The following is a 25,191-nucleotide window of genomic DNA, read 5'->3' as shown; positions in this document are numbered from 1 at the left end:
TCCACATCTGTTATGTGGCTCAAGCTCCATTTCCTTTGCAAGTCTATCATTCAATGTGGATGATCAAATGATATAATCTCTTTTCTCTATATAGTACCGTTACTTCCAATTACATCCTTTATGCCATTACCCAGGAAATTACAGACCAGTCAGTCTCACCTCTGTGCCTGGCAAAATCTTGGAGCACGTTCTCCTGGAAGGCATGCTAAGGCACATGAAAAACAACAAGGTGCTTGGTGACAGCCAGCATGGCTTCACTGAGGGGAAATCCTGCCTGACCAATTTGGCAGCATTCCATAATGGGGCTATAGAACTGATGGACAGGGGTAGTGCAGTTGATGTCATCTACCTGGACTTGTGCAAAGCGTTCGACACTGTCCCACACAACATCCTTGTCTCTAAATTGGAGAGACATCAATTTGATAGGTGGACCACTCTGGATAAAGAACTGGCTGGATGGCCGCATACAAAGAGTTGTGGTCAATGGCTCAGTGTCCAGCTGGAGACCAGTAACGAGTGGTGTCCCTCAGGGATCAGTGTTGGGACCGGTCTTGTTCAACACCTTTTCTGGTGACATGGACAGTGGGATTGAGTGCACCCTCAGCAAGTTTGCAGATGACAACGAGCTGTGTGGTCCGGTTGATATGCTGGAGGAAAGGAATGCCATCCAGAGGGACCTCAACACGCTGGTGAGGTGGGCTGATGCCAACCTTATGAAGTTCAACCATGACAAGTGCAAGGTCCTACACCTGGGTTGGAGCAATCCCAGGCACAGCTACAGGTTGGGCAGAGAAGAGATTCAGAGCAGAAACTGAACATGAGCCAGCTTCAGTGTGTGCTCACAGCCCAGAAAGCCAACCGTATCCTGGGCTGCATCAAAAGGAGCATGACCAGCAGGTCCAAGGAGGTGATCCTGCCCCTCTACTCTGCTTTCGTGAGACCTCACTTGGAGTAATGTGTGCAGTTCTGGTGTCCTCAACATAAAAAGGACATGGAACTGCTGGAACAAGTCCAGAGGAGGGCCACGAGGATGATCAGGGGACTGGAGCACCTCCCGTATGAAGGCAGGCTGAGAAAGTTGGGTCTGTTCAGCCTGGAGTAGAGAAGGCTGCGTGGGGATCTCATAGCAGCCTTCCAGTATCTGAAGGGGGGCCTATAAGGATGCTGGGGAGGGACTCTTCATTAGGGACTGTAGTGATAGGACAAAGGGTAACAGGTTCAGACTTAAAGAGGGGAAGTTTAGGTTGAATATAAGGAAGAAGTTCTTTACTGTGAGGGTGGTGAGGCACTGGAATGGGTTGCCCAAGGAAGCTGTGAATGCCCCATCCCTGGTGGTGTTCAAGGCCAGGCAGGACAGAGCCTTGTGTGACATGGTTTAGTGTGAGGTGTCCCTGCCCACGGCAGGGAGTTGGAACTAGATGATCTTAAATTCCTTTATTCTATGATTCTATGATTCAAAACATTCCCTTTTCCTCTTCTGAATTTAATACTGCTGACTTACCAGATTATTCAGTACATACAACTTCAATTTGACAGTGAAAATGTGGACAAGATGTTTCATTTTAACATTTATTTAAGTTTTCCCATAGTTCAAACAAAATATGACATCCCATTTCACCTGATAAAATAAAAAGATAAAACAAAACAAAACACTTCTACAAAGTTAGCCAGTGTATAGACTTTCTTATTTTACAAAAACAAAAAAAAGGTAGGAACATGTTACAAAATAATCATCAAACCAATCAATGTCAATAGTGCAAAGAATGAACTGCCAGTATAGGAGAGAGATGGAGGGAGGGTAGGATGGATGGGGGGATGGGAGGATGGATGGATGGATGGATGGATGGATGGATGGATGGATGGATGTGTGGGTGGCTGAACAAAACAGGAAAAATAGGAACAGCTTTGCCTGTTACCACACAAAATCTCAGACAGCTCGTCGTGTAGATTGAACTTTAGTGGCAGAACAAGGTAAATACTTCATCCATAAGTGATCTCTGTGTGCTGCAAATTCTTGTGCTGGCTACTTCTGGACATGGGTACAGCTCTAGACACAAGCTGCAAAGAGTCACTGAAAGGAATTTTTCACCTTCTGGAACAGAGGTGACCTGTCAAGGGCTTGATTAGTTTGTGTGCATTCAAGGGCTAAGGAAATTACTGAGAATTTAATGCAAGCAACAGAGCAAGTACCTCCAGGCTGAGCTTTATACACTTTTTCCTCTTGCTTTCATGCAATTGCTCTCTGTCCTGGGAGGTGAATGATCAAGAGGGAGTTTTAGCAGCTACTATGTCATATGGACATGTAGACCAACAGGTCTTGGATGTCCTATCAAGTAAATATGCCAGCCACCCACCAGAAAAGTTAAATTATTTCTGCAGTCTCTTATGATACTACTATATCTTTCATAGGATGACTAAATTTGAGTCTAAATAAAATAAAGGACAAAAATAACACCAGTCAGTTACAGTATTTCTCAGCTGAATTTGTCCATTTTCCTTTGCTAGGAGGGTGTCCATAGTTAATAAATGTAAGAAGCATTCACTAAAATAAGCTCAGCTGCCCAGAGGTGTTGTTCATCTTTACCTCCTGTGATTAAAGACTGTTTATTTTTCTAGACAAAATTCCCTGCAATACTTAAAGTCTTACCACAGTCAAAAATGAAACAAAACCGTCATGAAAAACAGAAAGAAAGCTGAAAGTGGCAATAGCTTCAGGGAGTAAATGGGTGCTTACCTTGAAGGCACATTTCCTGCATGGAGTACTACAAAGCTTTCAAATGCACCAAAGGACAGTGATGATATCTTTTTCAAAAGGAGCATTACATTGAAACTATTCAAAGAGATTTTTCCCCAAGATAAAAAAAAGAAAAAAATCATTCCCACTACAAGCATAGCTTGTTTCTATATTATTTCTCCTCTAAAACTGACAAACCTCTCAGATCTTTTCCCCTTACTCTCATCAGCAGTCTGTCCGAATTACTGATGTCACCCCATGGATGAAGAGTATATGGTTCATGTACGTAACATTCATACATGACAGTATCTAACACTGAAAAATTGGCACTGTTTAATCAAGCAAGAACAGTAGAAGCCTCAAAAAGGGCACTTAGGATCCCGGTGTTCAAATGCTCAACGCTTATAATGGTGCTGGACTGAAAAAGGAATTCAGTGGTGACACCTGGTGATACCAGCACTAGGTTTTCTAAAGATTTTGGCTGTTAGTGCTCGTTTGAAAAATCAGACCACCTCAGTGCTTCACTGGGAAATAAGACCTTTTGAAACTCTGGCCAAGGTATTCATCCTAAGCTCTTGAAAATTCAGCGGCAGGTCCATCAGAAAATTGTTCTTCAGTGATTGGAATGGATTAAAATAACTTTTTTATAAACCAGAACACTTTTCCAGTTTTGCCTGCATAACTCCATGGAAGGACTGGAAGAGATACTTCTCTTGTACTACCAACTACATGAGAGAGATCAGAGACAGGCTCATACTCTTTCTTTCATTCATTAGTTTGAATAAAAAAAAAAAAATAAGTCAGTGATGAAAAGGTGGAGAAATTAAGTAAATCCAGAAGCTTCTGATATGTTCATCTTTCAGTTTTGTGGGCATGAAATATCCTGTGGCTGAGTATGATAAAGACTGAATAGTTTAAGAATTCAGAGAGGGAAATGATATTCCTTTGATTCTCTCCCCTCTTCAAGGAGTTCAACATTGTTTATTTGTTATTACTTATTTGTGTTTTCAAGGGCTGGGGGACAATAGGCAAATATTCAGACACTGAGCCAGCAGATCAGAGTAGGAAATCTCCTGACTTTCTTTCACAAAACATTCCTGCACTTCCACAGCAACATCTCAGCACTCCTTCAGCTTGGTTTTGTTTGATTTCTTGCTGGTCCTTTTCAGAAACTAGGAGCTACAGTGAAAAACAGGAAAAACAGCCAGAAGTTCTTTGAAAAGAAGAGTGAATCTTACATAGGAGTTGCCATGCAACTCACCACAGTCAGCCTGCAACATGAATTCAGCACTGTGCTCTCAGGTATTTCACAACCTATAACAGTTATCATTTTAATAAATAATTCTTTGCACTTTATCAGGAATTTTACTCCACTGATACCAAAATGGTTCATAAAAGTTGATGGTATTCTTCCATTTATAGACAGATGCTGCAAATGTTTAGTACTAACTGGTGTGCTCTGGGCAGCTCCCTGGGCTTCAGTAGAACTACCTGCAGTAGAATATTACATGCTTATTATAAAGTCCTAGAAGGACTGAGACTTTATGTCTTTACAGAGGTGCACCTGTGTAAATATATGTCACTAAGTTGACCTAGGATTGAAATGTAAGTGCATACAAAAAGGCATTTATAAGTTCTCGATAATAATTTGTTTTAAATTCTACCACTATCGGTTTTAGGCTAAAAGTTTCATTTGGGATTTTAACATTGTAGTGATTTTTAGAGGAGTCACAGTGAAAGTAGCAAATTCAGAATGTATTAATTTTCTGTTATATTAAATGTCAAATAAATCTACAAATTTATAGAAAAGCTTGCATTTTCATTCATCATGATTTTAAATTACACTGCCAAGGCTTTCTGAATGTGTGATTTTAAAGTCAGCAGTAACCTTTCAAAAGATAAATCATTTAATAATTTTTTTCTTTTTATATTTAAAATTACCTCAACATGAAATATTACACAAGCCAGCGAAACAGCTACAAAAATTGGGTACTTTGAACACTGTTTTCTCTAAAATTTATATGAACGTGAATGAGAATTTTGCCTTCTGCATTTTTATTTAGAAATAAGTTTTTAAGACTTGCTGTTACCTTCAGCTAAATGGAGATAAAAAAAATCTCCATGATAGAAGCTTGTTATTAATTTTTGAAATGAGATTTTAGGTGCCAGTTAGTGGGGGTTTTATAAAGATACAAGTTACTTCTGTTGTAGGTTCAAGATAGAACATGAAAGTGATATTGTGCTGGACAGACTTCCAAGGATTTTCAGGAAGGCAAACAACATTGTCAAAGTAATTTTGTTCTGACATTTTCAATAACCACCCACCTTTCCCACCCCAGAAAACATAAAAAACCCCAAACCCAAACCCTAGTGTTTCTCCCTTAAATATCTTTCTAGGCAGGAATGATCTAATCTTAGCCAAGTCCCTCCTGTATCACCTCTATAATAAGACACATTCCCTGTTACTAGCAGCCATTACCATGTTCAGTCAAGATAATAGAACAGACTAACAAACAAAAATTTTTAAGAAATTGCAGAGACTTTCTTGTAACTTGTGCGGACCCATGAAAATGTGCACAATGACGTTGTCATTCAGGGATGAGACAGCAAGGGGTGAATAGAAGAACAGCTACATGATTAGCTGTCCTGTCTGTAGTTCATGTGCTTGACCATTTACTATGTTTAAGATGCAGAGTTTGTTGATTCTTCAGAATGATGCTCGGGGTTTTCACTCTGTTGATCACTTCAGAAATGAGATTTTACATCATTTTTCACTTGATGCTGCCTGGGTTTTATTTGACAGCTCAGAAGGAAGTGAATCTGCCAATGACCAAACCAACAGGCATACAACAATAACAAAAAAAAAAAAAAACGCTTAATGTAGGAGGGCAAGATTGTAAGTGAGATAAAGGCTGCTTTCTGGTTTGACTGTGATGCTTGTCAGACCATACTTCAGTGCAGAAACTAAATGGTGAAGAGAAAGAAAATGCGGGCTTGACTGTAATACAAGTCATTCTGTCTATCCCCCAAATGTACTTAAATTGTTCCATGGGTCCACTCCAAACAAACCACATACAAGCTTCTTCTCGAAGTAAGGATCATCACATGGAAAAATAGTACTCTTCAGAGCATTATTTTGAGAGTAGTACTGCATACTTTTCAAAAGAAAAATAGCAAATCCCTGCAAGTTCTTTCTTCCAGGTTTTTTAATTTGACCACCCCTCTTGTGACTTGCAGACTGGTCTTCCTTCACTGCGTAGCACATTCATTGACATCTGCTGTATTTTCTCCCTTCAGATCCTCATTCAAGCTTTTTTTCCGCTCTATCTCGACCTGGCAGAGGAGAAAGGGGGAGAATATTGGTAATGAGAAAGGAAACCAAACGAATAACAAAATCTTTCTTAATGGCGGTCCATGTTCCACTAAGGTAAAGAAACTCTTGGTAAAATGAGAGTTCTTTGAAGAGAAATAGACTGAGGGAAAGCTGGATTTTATTTACTCTAAGTGTGTAAATCTAATCCAAACAGTGTTACAATTCAACAGTGTCATGACATCTTTTCCAGAAGAGGAAAAAGTCATGCAGAGAACTGGTCTCATGTGATTTTATATTAATTACCATCTCTAGTTGTACTTTGAATCCAAACCCAGAACAAAATCTGCAGACGACAGCTGGCTTCGTAAGTGACAGAAGATGACCAGCCTAAATTTTAAACTCTAATGTGTAAAGCAAGAGCTTAATCTTCAAAATGCACAGAATCACAGAATCATAGAAGATCTTGAGTTGGTAGGGACCTGTAAGGATCATCGAGTCAAATTCCCTGCTCCTCGCAGGACTGCCTAACACTAAACCAGACATCGGCACATTCCTGCCATCCTCAGGCTCAGGTGCTTTGGGCTACAGATGCCAATTTGAACTGTGATGGGGCCAAGGTGATCTACATTTGTGTTCTAAATTTCAACACCTCTGAAAACTCAGGAATGATACAATGCCCAGTTCTTCAGAGGAATGCTTAGGAAGAGCAAATACCTTCTCCAGAGAATTTAAAAGGCTACTAAAAAACCTATTACCATTAAAAATATTTGCCGTGAGAATCTTTTCATTATCTCTCATCTCTGCTCTTAAAGAAGGCAGGTAGGATGCCAATTTCTCTGCTGAATGATCAGCTAACACGCAAATTTTGGCATACTGAGATTCTTGGCAGGTATATATGTAGTGCATTTCCCCATCTGCTCCTCTCCTTAGGGCAAGCAGGAAGAAGAAATATCTAAGCAGAGAAATAAGGTGATCCTTTTATGTGCTGTAGCACTCCCACTGTAGCTGCTATGAAAAGCAGAAAAACTTCCTGTTCACACTTTTACTGTATCAGCTAGTCTCCAGTAGCCATGAGTATGCGTTTCCACAAAGCAACTGCAAGCAAGATTATTCCATCTTTGCTGAGGGATAATCTGCTTTTTCACCATGAATCAATAGGCTGCACATGGGTTGCTACTGCACAGAGCCTAGTGTGTGACAAATTCCCACCGCATCTGCCCATGGTATTTGTCTGCCTACAGTTTTCAAGACAATTAAGTATGCAAAGTAACCACAGTGATTGCCACATACTCAGTTTTACCTTGTAACTGTAGTGTGCTGAATAGTTGACCCACTTCCTCACATTGGCCTTGTCCTCTACAGAGATGGACCGAACAGTGGCTTTAGAGGCAGAAGTGGTGGGCATGTCAAATTCTACATCTACGTAGCGGACAAAACTGGAAGGCACTTCCCGGTCAGAGCCAAGCTCTAGGTGACAGAAGAAGCTGTGAGGATGACCAGAAGCTGGAAAAAAGAGCAAAGAGACATGAAAGTTGTGTTGGATGCATCACAAAAAGCAACATTTAGGAAGAGCAACACCATGAAACTACATGAAACTGCGAATCTGCCTGGGTGAACTAGTTCACACCACGTGACAGTACCTTACCTGTTTCAATGCTGTAGGAATTTCCAGAGGAATTAAACAAAACTGCAAAAAGGATTGCCAATCACTCTGGTTTTCTTTTAGCGGGTGAAAATACAAGATGTAAATCAAGCACAGTAGGGTAAAGGTATTGCCCCTCTTCTGATTCCCCCAGTGCATGTAACATGTTAAGCGCATTGTGGCATATCCTTCTGAAATGTCTGTATTGGTAATGAGGAAAGGTGGGATTTCGCAGATATTTCACATTTGTTTGAAACTGTTATCCTCATTTTTAGCAAAAGAAAATATACTGGATAATGTTAAATAACTTTCCTGGGTTCAAAAAGTAAGTTCATGCATAGCTTGGAAGTAACTGTTTATTCTTTACCCCACAACAAGGTGGCTAGTCATTAAAGATTGCAAGGAGAAGAAAGAATCACATTTAGCTCTGTCATCTGTAAATGATAACCTTTGTTACTATTTTCCCTCCTGGGTTTTGCTGGACAGCAGTGATGTTTAAAAATTGAAGTCAGGTGTGCTAGTCAAACTAGACTGGTTTTGTTTCTGACTGCAGCCAACTCCCTAACCTCTTGAGTGAGTCATTTAAGATCTGCACCTTATTTTTTGTGTCTACAAAATGAGAAAGAAAGCCTTCAAAGCCACTTTGGGCTTTTCTGATTGAAGGGATCCAGAGTTTCCTCACAAGTGGAAGGTTTAACAACTTACGTCCCTGCAACAAATCCAAGGAGAGGCTATGCAGTTCAGCAGAGACAGGACTGATACACAGCACCACAGCTGGAGCCAGGTTATGAATGAGTGGGTCCAGTTATCAAACAGACATAAAAGCTTGAGTTCTGCAAGCATTAAAATGCATCACCAGGGCTTTTATCAGGATTAATTATCCCAAGCAGAGTGCTGACTCTGGTTCTAGAGCGAGCCGGGAGCTCCCTATGACAGCACATCCTGGCTTTTTATACCTGGAGCACGCTTTCCCTGTGTAAAATCAGTGGCACACAGCAGACCTCAAAGATGATGCCACACACCATGGGCCACTGGCAGCCCCACTGCTCCTGGGGAAATCACTGTGCCTCTAGCACTGCAAGGCTTTTGCGTCTGGCCAGTTCTTGGGCTCGGCTGTGGTGGACACACCTGTGGTGGCAGCGCACTCCAGCCCCTGCCATGGGACGCTCGGGTGCTGCTGCACACACCTGGTAACCACTGCTCTGTGGTACTGCATTATGGAGATGCCTAAAAATGAGTCATTCCCGGCTCAAAATTTCTGTGTTCAGCACTCAGTGCTGGCAGCCAGCTCCCAGCCTCGGGCCCCCCATTTGATCATATCTCTTCACTCACCCTATGCCAGGCTCAGCAGACTCATTGCAGTCCTTCCTGCTCATCTGCTTTGTTATGCTTTTCTTCTCCTCTAGATTGCAGTGGGCTGCTCCCTCCTTCAGGCTGCCTGGGTTGCAGTGGAGGTCCACAGCAGGCTGAAGGAGTGGCGACACAGCACTGGTGCAAGCCACTGTCCTGGCTACAAGGTGTTCAGCTTGCACTGCTACACTCCTGAGCTGGCATATGCTCAGTTGCTTTTGGGATGGACACATGTGAAAGCAGCACTGGGAAGTGTTTAACAAGCCTTGAGCACACTGTGTGATGGCTGCTTTGGACATCTGAGCTTTTAAGCTCTTCATAATTTCAACTGGGCACATGAAACTAGCAACCACTTTTCTAACGCACATGTTGGCGGACATTCACAGGCTCAAAAAAAAAGGGGGGGGGAATAAAGGGGGGAAAAGGAAGAAAAATATTAATACAATGCAACTTACAATGCAATTTTCCAATAATTTAATTTCTTCCAGTAGTTTTGCCCACTAACAGAAAAGACCATGCACAACACTCAAACAAAATATGGAAGTTATTCATTTAAACCAGCACATCATGGTGAAGTGATTAACAAAGCAAGTCCTTCAACAAAGCTATAGCAAAAAATATGCAGCACATGAGTGTCCACCAGTGAGGCACATAAGGCACAACTTCTCTAGACTCTGTTCAACAGGCTCATTAAGAGCTCTTTCTCTAATGGACAGGTACAGTTTTTAGTAAAATCAGTCAACAGACTGCTTTTGCTTTGCAGCTTCTGCTGCCTTAAGCTATTAACATTTCAGTCTGACAATCAAGGATCTCGTAATATAATTCATATATATGCATGGGTTACTGTGATTGGAGAGAATCTGTTCCAAATGACTCTGATATCCCAACAAGTTTGGATTAAAGGATTTAATTTACTTCAGAAAGTATACCAGGTGCCTGGATCCACAGCCAAAGTAAAGCAAAGTCCAGATATCCATATCCAAGGTTCTGCACATAGACTACATCCCTGCTTCGCTGGAGGCGCATTTTCCCATGATTGAAGACCAGATGGATGTTTTCCTAATATTCTGCTGGTGGATTAAAAAAACCCAAACATGTGGAGCCCAGCCAGCTGCAACTGAAGCTCTGCAGAGCCTGTAAATAAGCTTTCTTTATCAACTGCTTTGATCACATTAATTGCGAATATGAGCAGGGCAATAAAGATTGACAAGCTATTTTGGAAAGGATTTTAGCAATGTGGTTAGCAGAATCCAGTCCCTAGCTTTTTCTTATGTTAAATCACAGTCAGAGTACACACTCTCCTTCTTTTGTCATATGCTCTTAAGTGTCCAGTCATAAGCAGCCACTTTGGCTACAGACAGAACAGGTAAAAAGTTCCTAAAGTGAGAGTGCAAAGGGCTCCATCCCATTAGAGAGCACAAAGAGAAAACATTTGGATAAGACAGCAAAGCTACTGAAATAGTTTGGGAGCTAGGATACTACAACCTGAATGCAAGCAGCGATCTTTGGGAGGGACCAGCTCTACTCTCGTATAGATGAGGTACTGGCCTTATTTTCTACTTAGTGCTTGAGAACAGGATCATTTATATGGGCTTTTGCAAATAGGTGGAGGTGAGTTATTATACGACTTGTAGGTAGGGCTGGATACAGCCAACCATACACAAGGTTGGGAGTAGATCACACATTAGTATTGTATGGTCAGAAGAGTATGTGGTCCATCAGGAAAAACTAAGGATCAGGAATCAGTGCTTTTCAGTACCATTTATATCCCTCATTGCTTGCCATGTATTTTGAGTAGGGAAAACCATGGGACAAGTGCCATCAAGAAATGTAAACAGTCCCTGAGAGGCAAGGTCAGATTTAAACTACATTTGGCCTGCCCTATCATAATTTTTGGCTTCCCTCCCTCTCACATAACTCATGTGTCCTGGCCAAGACAGTGCTTGCATGGCCTTTCCTTTCCCTGAAATTACATCTGACCTGACCGGAGGGGTGACGACACTCTCTTCCTCTCAGGATGTAAACAAATACTAACTGCCCTGAGTTCTGCATAGTGACAATGATGGATAGATGCTCTGTGGCAGGGCTCCAACAGCAGCACTAAGTCTGTGATGTATTTCCTCCTGACACGGGGATATATAATAGAGCCTCACACTCAGAGAGACAAGATCAAGCACACAAGAGGCATAGATCAACATCTCCCCCAAAGTAGTGACGGGTAAGGAAGCATCACATTGTAGGAGGCAGTAGAACCTGGAGTTCTGCCTCTTCTCTGGGTTTGCTACTGGCATGTTCTGTGATTATGTTAAAGTCTGGGGGCTTTCGTTTCCTCAGCTGTAATGTCTGTATGGTATACTGAGATTTTTGGAGAGAAGATGCCACAGAAGGCCCAATTTCACAGCATGCAGATGGCATAGTGAGATTTTCCTCACAAGCATGTTACTGCTCATAAACAGCCTGAGGTTAATTTTGCCTTGCCATATTTCTCTTGAGTTCCCAAGCTCTCTCTTCATATGTCCCATACTACAGACAACATGGAGCCTTCACTTTTGTTAGCAGTACCCCTCCAAATTTGTAACCTATGGTGTAAAGTGGTGTCCTTGGGCTGAAATGTGGTCCAACAGATTAGAAGACTTGGATCACTGTTCTGCTGACACTATAGCTTAAACTTGGGAAAAACATATGTCCTTAAAATTGCCAAATCTGGTACTGAACTTGCCTTCAGGGAATACTGAATACAGAAACCCTCCCAGTCACCCAGCTGCATTACTACAGCATTAATACATTAATACTAAAAAGTCCATGTTTGTAAAAACCTAGTCTAGATCAGAGAAATTCAGAAGCAGAATTCACTATGAATAAAAGTAAACTTGAGTTGTCTAGCTTTATTGCACACTGCAGATGAAAGGCAGGAAGTGGAATGACTGGCAGTGATGGCCAAAGGGAACAGTAGTTTGCCCATAATATTTGAATGTTTAACTTTGAATATGTTACTAGAAATACAAAGAATTGTGGGGTTTGTGCTGGTATTCCCTCTTCAGGTTGAAGCTGTCTTCACTGGTTACAGAAACACAGCCACAAACCGGTGCTTGGAAATGTCTTTTTTTTAAATGGTTGCACAATATTTTCTGTCCTCTTATAATCCCCGTTCCAGATACTTTCTAGGCATTAGCTGTGGTATAGGCATTGAAATATATAGCACTGGCCCAGTATGCTTGGCAATGCATGGAAAAGAAATCACATGTGCTGGGTGAACTACAGCAATTTACGTGGTTCTGTGATTCAGTGCTGTAGTATAGTATACTGCCTTTGCAAGTTACCTGAAAAAGCCCTGCTTTCAGTAACAGTGCTAAGCACACAGAGATGTTTGATGCCTAAGTCCCATAATGTACTCATAAAAGCAAAGCAGAAGGCATATTTTTGAATCTGGAAAACCTAAACCTGTTTTATCATTAGCAATGTTTGTAGGATACATAAAGCTACTGCAATTAAAGTTCAGACAAATGCTTCATGCAACTAACTGATGTCTTTTGGTATACTACAGAAGGTGATTTTTCCCTCATCATGTAAGCCCAATGTTCTTTATCTTCCGAAATACATAACTCCTAGTTTAGGCCTGAAGAGACAATATACACCACTTACCTGAGTTTTTGTCAGGCAGTCGGTTTATCCTCCATACGATGGAATTAAAGGCATGCTCGTATTTGGCAGTTCCCAACGTTACTCTCATTACTGGCTCAGAACCAGACAGACTGGCTGATCCAAAAGTGGCCCCCTTGTTCACCTTGGCTTTCAAAGATTTCTCCCCCAGGACGCTCTCCCTGCGGAAGTTCTTTACCCACTTGTTTGGCACTGGATAGCGGATCATCACGTTTTCACAAGGGACCTGAGTTAAAGGGTCACGGTTGGAAGAGAACCCAGTGGACATCATCAGCCAGCTCTGCACCTCCACCTCAGCACCATTGATGCTGGCAGCTGTCCTCAGAGTAAAAGGCAAAGTTTTCTCAGCAAAGACAGTTCTGAATCGCATCAGTTCAAACCGGCAGGCATCCAAGGGGTTGAACAGGATAATACGGGAGTTATTAAACACATCTTCATCCACACACGAATGGAACCGACAGCTGTATAATTTAATCCACTTAGTGGTAGTAGTGGGCATAATATCCTGCCTTGCAACTATTTCATTCCCTTTGATCAGGATATCATTAAGGCCCAGTCTGCATTCTGCCAGGCCAGAAAGGAAGCTGAGAACATAGATATGGGTCAACACACTGTGCTGGAGAATCACACCGTCCCCTTTGGCCAAGATGCCATGAAACTCATCCCTGACATCAACTGTGATTTCTTCTTCCTGATAGTTCAGTCCTACCGTGCTCAGATCTGTTGATGAAGCTGGCAAGTTCATCAGTGTGTCTTGCACAGCACTGATGAAGCTAAGGAAGTCTTCATAATCTGTAGTCCCAAGTTTGATAATTTGCTCTCTCTCTGCTGTGTGAGCAATGGCTGGCTTAGGCTGATACTTCTTTTTCTCCTTGTAGGTTGTGCGGTCCAACCGCACACTGTGTATCCTTCCATTCTCATCATAGTTCTGGAGTTTGCGCTCTGAAATCTCATGATTGATTTCAAGTTTGAACTCCCGGAAAGGTTTCTCCAGTCCTTTCTCATAATAAAGCTGTATACATCCACTGTCAGTCAGCTTGACATATATTGGTCCCCAGTGCCTGGATGACATAATATTCTTCTTCTCTGGGATCCTGAGCATCATTGGCCATCCATCCCTTGGCTGAGCTGGTGCCAGATTAAAAAAGGCTGCATCCAGATCATATGGCACCATGGGGTCATCATCAGGCAGGGTAGGGGTGCTCACATGATCTGGGTCTCCAATCTGAAGTTGCTTGAGCTGCTCTACAGCATCTGTGTGGGTTATATTTTTGCTTGCCTCATGGAAACTGATGATATCAGACTCTTGATGAAGAATAATGAGAGAGTCTCTTTGGCTTTTGCCTGGAGCACTGGAGACAGAAGAGCTTTTGGAACGCCTGTCTCGCTCCTCAAAGAATGAGCTGAATGGGTTGATCGGTGAAGGTTGGACATCTCGCAGAGATTCATCCAAGAAGGGATTAGTAGCACTCCATGGTGGTGTTTCAACAGAAGGCAACTTGGTTAAGGAGGAGAGATCAAGTTTTTGAATTTTGGAGAGGTCCCCCAGTGTGCTTTTAGGACGTTCTCTTTTCTTAAAGGACGTAGTGAGGTTAAAGTTAACATCTGGAGTCTGTGTTTCTGCAGGTGGGGTGTCTGTTTTCAAGGGAGAAAGGTTTGGTGGTGAAAAACTGACTTCATTGTCATCAAAAGTCACCCAGCTGGGAAAGCGAACTGTGGTTGGGGTAGATGAATGCCCATTCATGGAGGTGTTGTTCAGCTGCCAGTTGACAGCCTCCATATCTATCTCTTCATCTTCCTGGAGAGATGAGGAATTGTCTTTAAAAAAAAGAGGGGAGGGGAGGAAATTTCAGCTAATTACTCTGAAGTTACCTAGTTCTCTTCAAGTACAGAAAACTACAGTCTGCACAACAGTTTGCATGCTCAACAAAGGCATTTTCATATTCTGGGCAAGAAAGATAATCAGAAGACTTGGCTAAAATGCTCAAGAGTCTGTCCAGAATTAACAAAGAAATAGACAGCTGAACACAGGAAAGGAATGCAGTAAAAAATAGAAAAGGAATTAAAGCAATGATTGTACTGCTCTCATTCCAACACAATGACTTGAAAAAAAAGAAACTTAGCCCACATGTTGCAGTGATTTTTTTTTAAAACTTCCCTCTCTAAGCTTTCAGGCTGCATTTCTTCTCTCCATTTACCTTCTGCCATTTGTTCCCTCTCACTCTTGCTCTCATTTTTTCCCTTTCTGTCCCCATACTCTTTGCTCTGGAGAAGAATACAGTAGGGGAGGGAATGAACACTGAGGAAGAGCTCTTCTGCCCTTTGTCTCTACATATTTGTCTGCACATTTGCTGTTAACACAAAAGCACATGGGGATATGGTGAAGACACCATAAAGGGCATGTAGGTGGCATTTTTGCCCAGATGTGTTCAGCAAAGAGACTCTTTGGGTTACCCAGGGGGAAAGAGTCTGCCAGTCTTTGGATGTCTTTGAAGAATCTCTCAGGGAAGCGGTGATCTAGGGATGTACGCTAGCATGCAGAAAAACATTTCTTGTAACTTGTGGAAGCTGTCTCCATCCTCTGTCAGGACATGGCATCTTTGACCACTATTTTCCTAATCTCGGGCTCTGCCAAGACACTTCCCAGAAGCTTGCATCTTACTGTGCTATTTCAATTCCAGCTCTTCCTGGTGGAGATAGCTGCAGTGGTAATAAGGTGTTTTCCAAAATGAGCATACATTCTCAGAGTTCAGAAATTAAAGGCTTTTCTTCCCACTGAGCTAATGAATAAAAGTGCATTCATCCAAACCATCTTATTATCACCCTAAGAGAGAAAGTAATAAAAACCCCACCAAGAATAATCTGACATTGTTCTGATCCTCAGGTCCATAACAATACCTTTCTATGTTGTCTCATGCTTTTCCAGTACTTTGGTTAGCAAGCATGTCATCCTCTGAAGCACAGCAAAGGCAATGAAAAGATGTGGTAAAAGTCTTTGATTTTCTGGTATTTCTGGGAAAACATTCCCCATTTTTTTTAGGACTTCTAGAAGTCCTGTGTTTATAAGACCAGCATTTCTTAAGAGTGGACCACCTTTTCCCTGCCTGCAATTATAATTTTCCCCTTTCCTATATGTTAGCTTTCAAACTACAGAAATCAAATGGGAATCCACAAATGAGCAGTAAAATAATAAATAGAGGCAGACGAGAAGACCTCCTTGAAAGTCTATGTGAAAAACACAGAAATCACCTGAAGAATTTCTTTCTAAACTGAACAAGTTTTATAAAATGCTTGTTTTGACTCAGATACCCAGAAATACAGCAGAAGCACTACAAGAAGATGGTTTCACGTGTGTGATCATTTGTGTAATTTTATTTTCTAAACAAAATCGGTAAACTGTTAGTTGATTTGATATGTGGAAGTGACAAATCTGGGAAGTGAAATAATCCTTCTTTCTCAAACTAAAATCAAAAGCACATTATTCTGCTGCCAAAGAACCATATGGTTGGGTTTACAAATGTTTGAAGAATACAGAGGTGGTTCTAGGAAAGACAGGTTTTTAGCTCTGTCTGTAAGAGAATGGCTAATAGGCAGTTTAAAAATAACAATATGCTAATGCAGCTAAGCATCCAAAGAAAGCTCCTGAGACCTAGATGAAATAATGTGTTTCCCAAGAGAAATATTGGAACCTCTGCTGCAAAGGCAAATATAGCATGGTGAAAAATCTTGTCATGGCTGCAGGATGTCTTAGACAATTACTTCAGATTTTCCCTTCTTGACTTTTTATGAATTCCTGAACACGGGTGATAAAGTTTAAAATGTGAATGTCCTTCCATTTGGCAGCATCCCAGTAGGTCTGGGAGAGGACACTTAAGAAAGTGATTTCCTAGATGAACTACTTGTTTTTCTAACTGCTTTCAAAATTCCTTCCTACAAAATAAATCATGAGGATTGGTTGCTGAGGGGGTGCTATCTTCAACCCAGAGTGACTCCTGACTAAGACTAGATCTGCATAAAAAAAGATGTGATCAAACCAAAACACTTGTTTTTTTTCCTTTTGATTGACTGACTTTGCTTTCTTAAGTAAATGACTTGGATAAGTGTTTTCTTTGCAAAATTAAAACACCCTTTAATTGTCTGTTCTTGCCAGAGTCCAACCTGACAGGTTGCTCCAGCCAGCTACAAAACACAGGAGCAGATCTACCAAGGTGAAGGTGACTAGCTCTGTTTCCTTTCCCGGTGACACCAGCAGTGTGAGACCTGGACAAGCAGCCTCAGGCAACCCAAACAGCTATGCATCTCTGCATTCATTCCCCCACATAGGTGGTGCCTGCAACCAGGACTGGCTGTACCTTACTAGGTACATGTCTCAGTATAATTACCAAGCCATTAAATAACTGGGAAACTTAAGTCCACAGTGAACAATAAAATGCCAGCCTGCATTGTAATGGGTTTTTTTTGTGTCCACAGACCTCTTCATGTTTTGTTGGTTTTACAAGGGTTCAGTAGCAAAACAGTTAATCAATCATTTCAGTATGATAAAACTGAAAACCAGCATTGTTATAATGGACATAGAACATCTCACTATGATCAGCCTCTTGTGACTCACTACGAGGAAAGGAGGCTTTGGTTCTCATCTTTTCATTTTTTTTTTAAAGTATTTTGGCCAAAACCACCAGGTATTATCATGCTAAAGGGCATTGACAGAGACTGGAACATAGATTTGTAAGCATTCCTGCATATACTGACTGTCTGCAAGATCTGATGTGTGGAAGGGGTGAATGCTCACACACTCTACTCCTGCAGCTGAACACACCATATACAAAAATTAACAGCAATCCAGTTTCCCTAGTGTCGAACTGTTAATACAAAAGCTATGTTTATAACTTCATACCTTATGGCACAGCTAAGAAACATTACAAAATCATCACAGACTAAGTAACCATCAGGAGAAGGTGCAAGATGAAAGACTGAGGTAACAAACCCAATCTCTACGATTCTTTCTTACTTCTTCTCCTCCTACTTGGCAAGTTTCTCAGATCACATTGAAAGGATTCATACTTCAGTAACTTTTCAGGTGATCATACTCTGTCATATCCTGTCACTACATTTCTTTGAACTTAGGTGTCTAAATTTAGGCCATGTAAATCAGTGGCCTGATTAAACCTAGTACAGTTTTATCCCAAATCTGCAGTACTATATAGTCTATTCCCAGCAGTGGGTTAATGACTAGTTAAATATTATGCCTGTTGCTTGGTTAACTACTGCAAATTCATCACAAGTCCCAAAAGAAGTTTAATTGTTGAAAGAAGTTAAATAATCTGAAGTTACAAAGAAGTTATATCACTGAGCTTCCATCTCTATTTAAATACAATGAATTTCATTTACGTTCAGTTAATTTATACCCATGAGTCTCTAAACTTTATAAAAACTCTTGTATTTCTTTTTAAGTGTAAGCCTTCATACAGATGCTAAACTGAAGATGAAATACAAGCAAATTATGACTTAGCCCCACACAGCTAGATTGCAGCAGTCCTCATACTGCAAGAACAATGTTAAAAAGGACTGTGCTCCATCTACCAACTTAAAGGACTCTAGAAGGTTTTGTGGACTTTAGTTTTTGATATTTTGAGATTTTCTTATCATTCTGTATCTACACAAATGTATGTATTTATGGGAAGGCAGAACAACTGTATTTCAGGCATTTATGCTTACTGTGCTTTGTTGCCCTGAATTATTTTCCACCTCCTTTACTCATGCTGCATCTCGCTGCTTGGAGAGGGAAGAGAACATCTTCCCAAAATCTGAGTCTGACCATTAAGAAGCTGGTATTGGACTACTCATTAGAACAGTGGTAGTTGCAGCTGAAGTCTCATTGCAACAAGCTATGATGCTACTTGAGTGCATTTTTTTGTTTCACCTGTTTTCCTTTATTCAACTGGACAAACTAATTAAACAATGACTGTAATTCAGTCAGAGCCCTGTCATTATTCCTTCAGAAAATGCTCAAGATAACAAAATTTGTTTGTAACTTAGAAATTTCCTGCATGATTAAATTTAACAATACCCAGTATTTTTATTGTGTTATGTTTACTGAGTAGTTAAAACTGGGTCATGAAAAAAAATAAAACATTTCAGATGTGGTATGGAATAACTGAAACAACATTGCAGCAACTCATAATCTATGCACTGTTAAGTCCCCTTTTCCTTGTACTGATCTCAGCTACGCCGTCTGCTCTTGGCTGCAGCTATAGCTTTGCAAAAGTTTCTTACGTGTTCTGCAGTCTGTGCTGTGCAGCAGGCTGGGCTAGTCTTAAAACAATACCAAGCATCTGTAACACACTTCATGCACAAAATTGGTAAATTAGATTCCTACAGCAGATAACCATTTTCAGAAAAAGTGTTTCCCAAATATACTGCTTAGGTTTTAGTTTGTAAACACTTAGCAGTTAGTCTACTAATACTCTTAGAGTTACAGTCACGAACAAACTCATAACCTATCCAGAAATCACCAAAACATTACAGCAAAAGATAGATATATATTCCTGGGACCCCATTTAATAACAATTTATCATCTGAACAGTAGATTACAAATTACAGATAGCTCATGAAAGTCATGGGCAAGGTTGTTAGTGTCCTGAAGAAACTGCCAGATCTTACTGCCAGGTAGGAATTATGTGGCAAGAAGTTAGAGGCAATAAGGAACGTTAAAAGGGAATAAAACTCTCCTAGTGATAGTTAGAAGGCATTAGGTACTCTAAGAAAAAGCACTGTTTATCACTTTAACCCAGCTTTCTTGCTTTTTTTGTTTTGTTTTGTTTTCCTGTGTTGATTTTTCTTTTTCAGTAAATGCTACTTTACAAAGAAATTGAAGTAAACACGTTTTGCTCTTGGAACATACTTACAAACGTCTGTGTAAAACAATGATAGTGAACGGGTCCCCAGACTATTACAGAAAGAAGGTTGTTTTGATTTAAACCCAGTTGAAAGTCACAGATCTAGAAAACAAGCGTTCTACCTGAGTATCAGTTCATGTGCTTCCATTAGCTGGCCAGAAGGTGGTACATTAAGACTGATGCAATTAGAAGAAGTCTTCAAGATTTTTACAAGCTTTGGACAACTCTATGCCTGCTCAAAGAATTCACAATATACATGTGACATAATAATACTGTTTTATAATTAAGAATCATTTAAGCCAGACTGTGAACAGATTTCACGTAAGCGGTAGAGAAAGCATTAGAAACTGCTTGCTTTTCCTTAGAACTTATTTCTATTAAACAAACATAATAGACTCATAAAGTAAACACCATATCAACTAATCATACTTACATGATTCATTACAAAGCAACTTTGTTTCTATCCCTGAAGACACAGCATAGATACCACTGACATATTTTTACCAATGTGTCATCTAACTTTGTTCTCAGCAAGGTACGCTCAGTCCAGAGGTGACCCAGACTATGACTACACCCTAGCCTTAGCCATTATTACTACCATCGGAGTACTTACGCTCCCAGTTTGGCTAGGCTAGACAAAGCTTGTGTGTGAGGTGACAGAGAAGAGCTAGGAAACACAAAGCTGAACCTGTTCCAGCAGAGGGATCAAGAGAATGACAGGTTCTCTGAATCTCTCTGCTTCATCTTTCACCTGAAAGAACAACGAGCAAACAAGAACAACGGAAGACATGCACATAGCATTTTTCAGAAGCAGTTCCTTTCAAAGTACAGTAACAAAGATAAACACACTCAGTCTGACTGAATGGACTTTGGACCTTGCTTCTATGCAGAGATCTGCTTCCATCCCTGATTTTACTCAGCTGTACATACAGCATATCCTTCAGTAGCAGAACTGCCATTGAGACAAGACCACAGAGCTCGTGAAGAAATATTCTGAAAATGAATAAGGAAAGAGAGAAGCTCCTGCTAGCCCAGGATATCTTAGGAATTTATTCTGGCAAGCAGAATAAATCTGCAGCAAATCCTACAAATGCAAAGACAATCCCACTTCATCTTGGAGGAGCTGATACTAGTGGTTACATAAATCTCTCGTACAGAGACAATACTCTACTTCATCCTGCCATAATTTTACAAACAAGGTGATGCACTGGTTTGGACCTCTTAAGTTTTGTCTTCAGTGCTTGAGATAGTACCATGTGGAATACACCTGAGATTCGCGGTGCCAGACTGTAGGTGGAAATGTGCCAGGTACTGGATGCTCTCAGAATTTGGGATCCCATTAAGCAGCATAGCCTTTGACTGCAGAGCAGCTCACTATGGTCTTATGCATCAAGTTATGGATTCAAAAGACAGCTGCAGTATTGATCCCAGGATCAAGTTTTATAACATATCAAGTCAGCAGCTCACATCCTGTCTGCCAGACTTGTCTGCATATCTCAGGTTAAGTCATATTTATACACTACCTTTACCCTGAGCAACAGCAAAATTGTTTACAAGTTATGCCACTGCTATTATTAAAAAAAACCCCAATGACTCATTTCCCAATTTCTAATGTAAAGCTCTGTGAAAACTGCAACTTCACCTACATATTGAATCATTTAATTACCTGATGAACTGTAAAGACAGTTTTGTTCTAAAGACAACACAGCTGATACATATTTGTAAATTACAGAAGCTAACAGTGCTCCACTTTTGCCTGAAGCTTATGATAATTCTTTCCAACCCTGTAGTTTCTTATAGAAACATTTTCTGTTTAAACAGAAACAGTGCAGAGAAGACCATGTAACTGCATGAGGGTAGTCAGTTTGGTCAGTCCTTCTCGACTCAGAGCATATGAGAGCTACAGGCTACAGTGAAGTTTCATGAATTAACAGGGGAGGTGCTCAATGCAGAGCTGAGAGGAGCTAGAACAAAGCCATGTGTAGGTGAATATGGCTTCTTTTTTTTCATTCCTGGGGGGATATTCGACACATAATACAAAGGACCAAAGGCAATTGGCTAGAAACAGTGTGAGAAAACAGAAAGGACAGCCTGACCTAAGTGTGATGCCTGACCCAACTGGCCTGCCAAAGCAACACCCCCATCCTCAACAAATAATAATTACAGGTGCTTGAGAAGCAGCATGATGCAAAGGATATGACATAGGAATGGATTGCAAAAGGCTCAGGTGCTGATATGAACTCTGTGATTGTCTAAGTGACCTTCAGCTAGCAATTTATGCCCTCTGCTCCTCAAGTTTTCTCTCTGTAGCAAAGCAAAACCACTAATGTAATGGAAAATGCTAATGGCTGTTGTCAAGTCAATTTGATGAATAGGCTATGATAACTCATGTGACAGCTTGTGGGCTTTCTAGGGACCACACAAGGTAAATGGAATAAGCAAGGGAACTACTTGGAGATAGTAGAAGCTGTGGCCCTTGGCTGAGCAGAACGTAACTCGTGTGTGCCAAGGAATGTCCTTGTGCACTGGCTACTTGCAGGTAGGTGTATCGAGAGGAGAACAATTAGAAAGGTGGAGAAGCTGCAGTAAACAGCTAAGACTGGATGCTTAAGTACAGGATTGGCTGTAAACTGCAAGGAGAAATGCTGGGCATCTGCGTCTTACTGTTTGTTCCTCCCATATGCTGAGAAACAGAGCGCTGTCCACATTATTTACAAGCAAGAAAGATTCCACCAAAAATATTGGAGGTAAGCCAAAAATGCCCCTAGTGCCATTCAGCAATTGTCTGAGATCCAAGTATGACAAATACTGTTTTTTCTAAAGAGAGAGAGAGAGTGTATGGCATGGTTCCCTCTGCCAAGACTGACCTGATATTAACTGGCAAAACCGATCACAGAAAGAATATATTTCTCCAGCTCTCAACGAAAACTGTCATATGAATGAATGATTTAAGAGTCAGTAATTTTTTAATGCATCTGTCTTGCACAATGTTGGAACACCAAAAAATATTATCAAGGAGACATGTTCTTATACAAAGACAAAATACAGAAAATATCCCTATTATTTTGTTAGAAAAAACCACAAGTGTTTAATGCCTGATTTTGCTTCAAATAAACAGCAAGGACTGGGACAAAGAAAAGCTTGTAGCACCAAGATTGAGTAGCAAGGTCAGCTGGAGAACATTTATAAAATGGAAAGAGATTTGGGAGTTCTTCCAGAAGTGTAAGGTGAGCATACAGTTGCTCCTCACCCTGGGATTGTAAGGGCACGAAGACCTTCAAAATCCATATTATGCTGTTGCTAAAGTGGTTGCAGGGTTGAGTCAGGGTGCTGCCCTGCTGTTTTTCACCGCTTGAGGCCTTTAAAGATGTGTTCCGAGCAAGATGGTTTACACAGATAGGACATAGTAAGAAGAAACATTCCCACTGGTGGTAACCAAACTTCAGCCTCCTTTACGGTGACACTGTTCTTAGTTTTTGCCCATCCAGGAAAACTATAGTGACATTACATGGGCTGTCTTGGACAGTGTTTCTAAAAGCACAGCTGTATTGGCCCTGCCAGTCTGACAAGCACAACTTCAACCAACTTTGGAGACTAAGGGAGCTAACCTAGCTCACCCTTCACATGCATACAACAGAAGGACTCATGAGGATGTCGGAAAATAGAAAACTTGTCAGTCTGTTCATCCAACCACATTTTAGGTAACTGATCTTGCTGTATGGCCCTCTGACCCAGTCTGAGTCTTGTTATTATCCCATGGTGCTATCAGCATCTCATCTCCAACCTCAAGGCAGCTGCTGACCAGCCCTGGAGGCTGTTATGAGAGAATGGCTTGTTTTACAACATATTGCTCTGATTGATGAGGCCATTTCTCCCTTTGCATGCTCATCTGTTCCAGGTCTGGGACTCCCTTAGTGCAGCCCTTCCTTCAGCCCAGGCTCCCACCATAAAAGCCCAGCTGTTGTGCAGCTATTCACAATTGCAGGAAATCAACAGAACCAAATACTGGGCTGTTATCTATCTTATGTCATTTCGAGTTTTGTTTTTCCTTTTTGTATGTGTGTGTGGAGCTACCATGTTACACAGAATTATTCAGGGTCATTCCACAGCAGAAGCCAAACAGAAATGATCCAACAAGCAATTTCTTCCTCTCTGCCTTGGGCCATGCTGGTGTGATTACAGTGAACAGAAAGCCACAGGTCTCACTGTTATATGTGGGAGTTTGACCAAAACAGGCTCGCATGAAGAATGGAAAGAAGTAACTCATGATGTTGTCACAGCACTTTGTGATGAGAAGTGAAGAGGAAACCTTTACTTCCTCCCCTTATGCGCAGACTGTAACTTCCCATCTTCCCATCCCTCTAAGTTACTATTGTGCCTGGGGGCAAAACACTGTCCAAATTCCCTTACACTACTCCTGCATAACTTCTCAGCCACGCTGATTTCTTACTGTTAAGTTTTAGCTCCCCCAATCACCACCTAGTCTTTGCTGTATGTCCTCTTTCTTTCCCATATGATGCTCCCCATTCTTTTGATGGGGGTGCAAAGGGGTAGGAATTCAGCTAAGCGACTTTGCAAAGTCACCCCTTTTTCTTTGTAAGATAGAAAAAAGTTATGGAAAACATTAAAATAATCCTGTGGAAAAGTAAACAAGAGACCCCCCAAATGTCAACCATACCAGTTAGTGAGCCCCTTACTGTATACACACACACATATACATATATACATGAGAGAATAAGTTGTCAGCTTTAAAAATGATGAACAAGGAATCCTGAAAGTTTCTGTCCTGGGGCAGCAGTTACTAGGAATCAGGCAGGGTACAGGGGCTAGATGGGATGGGGCTCTGATAGTGTGAGGGCAATGAAATGAAATTAAATGTATGAAATACACCACAGAAAGCTAAGTGGAAATAAACTTCTGCATTCTTGAATAGCGGATGAGACCTAGCAGGTCTTCAGGGTATAGGACAAGATTAGATGAGGAAAAAAAACAAAAAGGAGATTGACAGTGTGATAAGAAACCTTACTGCCTGTATTGCCAAACTGCATAGCTGGTTTGGTGGCAGCTGAGGGACAAGAGCTGAGCACAGAATGTGACTGATGTGAAGGAAAACAACAGGGCCTCCACAGCTGCTGTGCCCTGTAAACAAAGCAAGGCTTTCTGAAGGGCCATGTGAGATTTTGCAGAAGAGCCCTGAAAGAACTGAGGTCTGCCTGAAGGAAACAACAGGGATTACAGAACCGAGGAACGTGGGATAATAAGATAATACGAGGACTTTACTGAACTTAAAAAGAAAGCTACCCAGACTATAAAAGGAAAAAATAATTATTAATGTATTCCTATAAAGGGATGAAATGGACATTCAATAAATGAATGGGCAACAAACACTTAACAGGTAACTAAAGCACCCTAAAGCGGTATCTTACTATATAGTGGCACTGACTACTGGAGGAGATTTGACAGGATTTGCCCAAGAACAACACTGCTATGGACAAGAATGACTGCCTCATTCTATTTGTTTATATTACATTTATATTCACGCATTATATTAGAAAATGTCAAGAAATTAGTTGATCACTTCCCTGGAACAAAGGTT

General features: G+C 41.0%; 1 protein-coding gene across 4 annotated transcripts in view; it reads right to left on the bottom strand.

The window, feature by feature from the left end:
• Positions 1-1,555: 1,555 nt before the first annotated feature.
• Positions 1,556-25,191, bottom strand: part of STON2 (stonin 2) — a 72,974-nt gene continuing 49,338 nt past the window's right edge. For 2 of the 4 annotated variants that reach the window (XM_065685911.1, XM_065685912.1), the window contains exons 5-7: positions 12,682-14,517; positions 7,348-7,550; positions 1,556-6,067 (exon numbers count right to left, since the gene is read on the bottom strand). In XM_065685911.1, coding sequence (XP_065541983.1) covers positions 5,984-6,067; positions 7,348-7,550; positions 12,682-14,517 — 2,123 coding nt within the window. In that variant the 3' untranslated portion in view covers positions 1,556-5,983. Of the gene's footprint in view, positions 6,068-7,347; positions 7,551-9,472; positions 10,110-12,681; positions 14,518-25,191 lie in introns of those variants that run through there. The other 2 variants (XM_065685913.1, XM_065685914.1) reach the window with 2 other exon arrangements.

Source organism: Lathamus discolor, chromosome 6 (genome assembly GCF_037157495.1).
Source record: "Lathamus discolor isolate bLatDis1 chromosome 6, bLatDis1.hap1, whole genome shotgun sequence".
NCBI lineage: Eukaryota > Metazoa > Chordata > Aves > Psittaciformes > Psittacidae > Lathamus > Lathamus discolor.
This window is presented reverse-complemented; position numbering and strand designations above follow the sequence as displayed.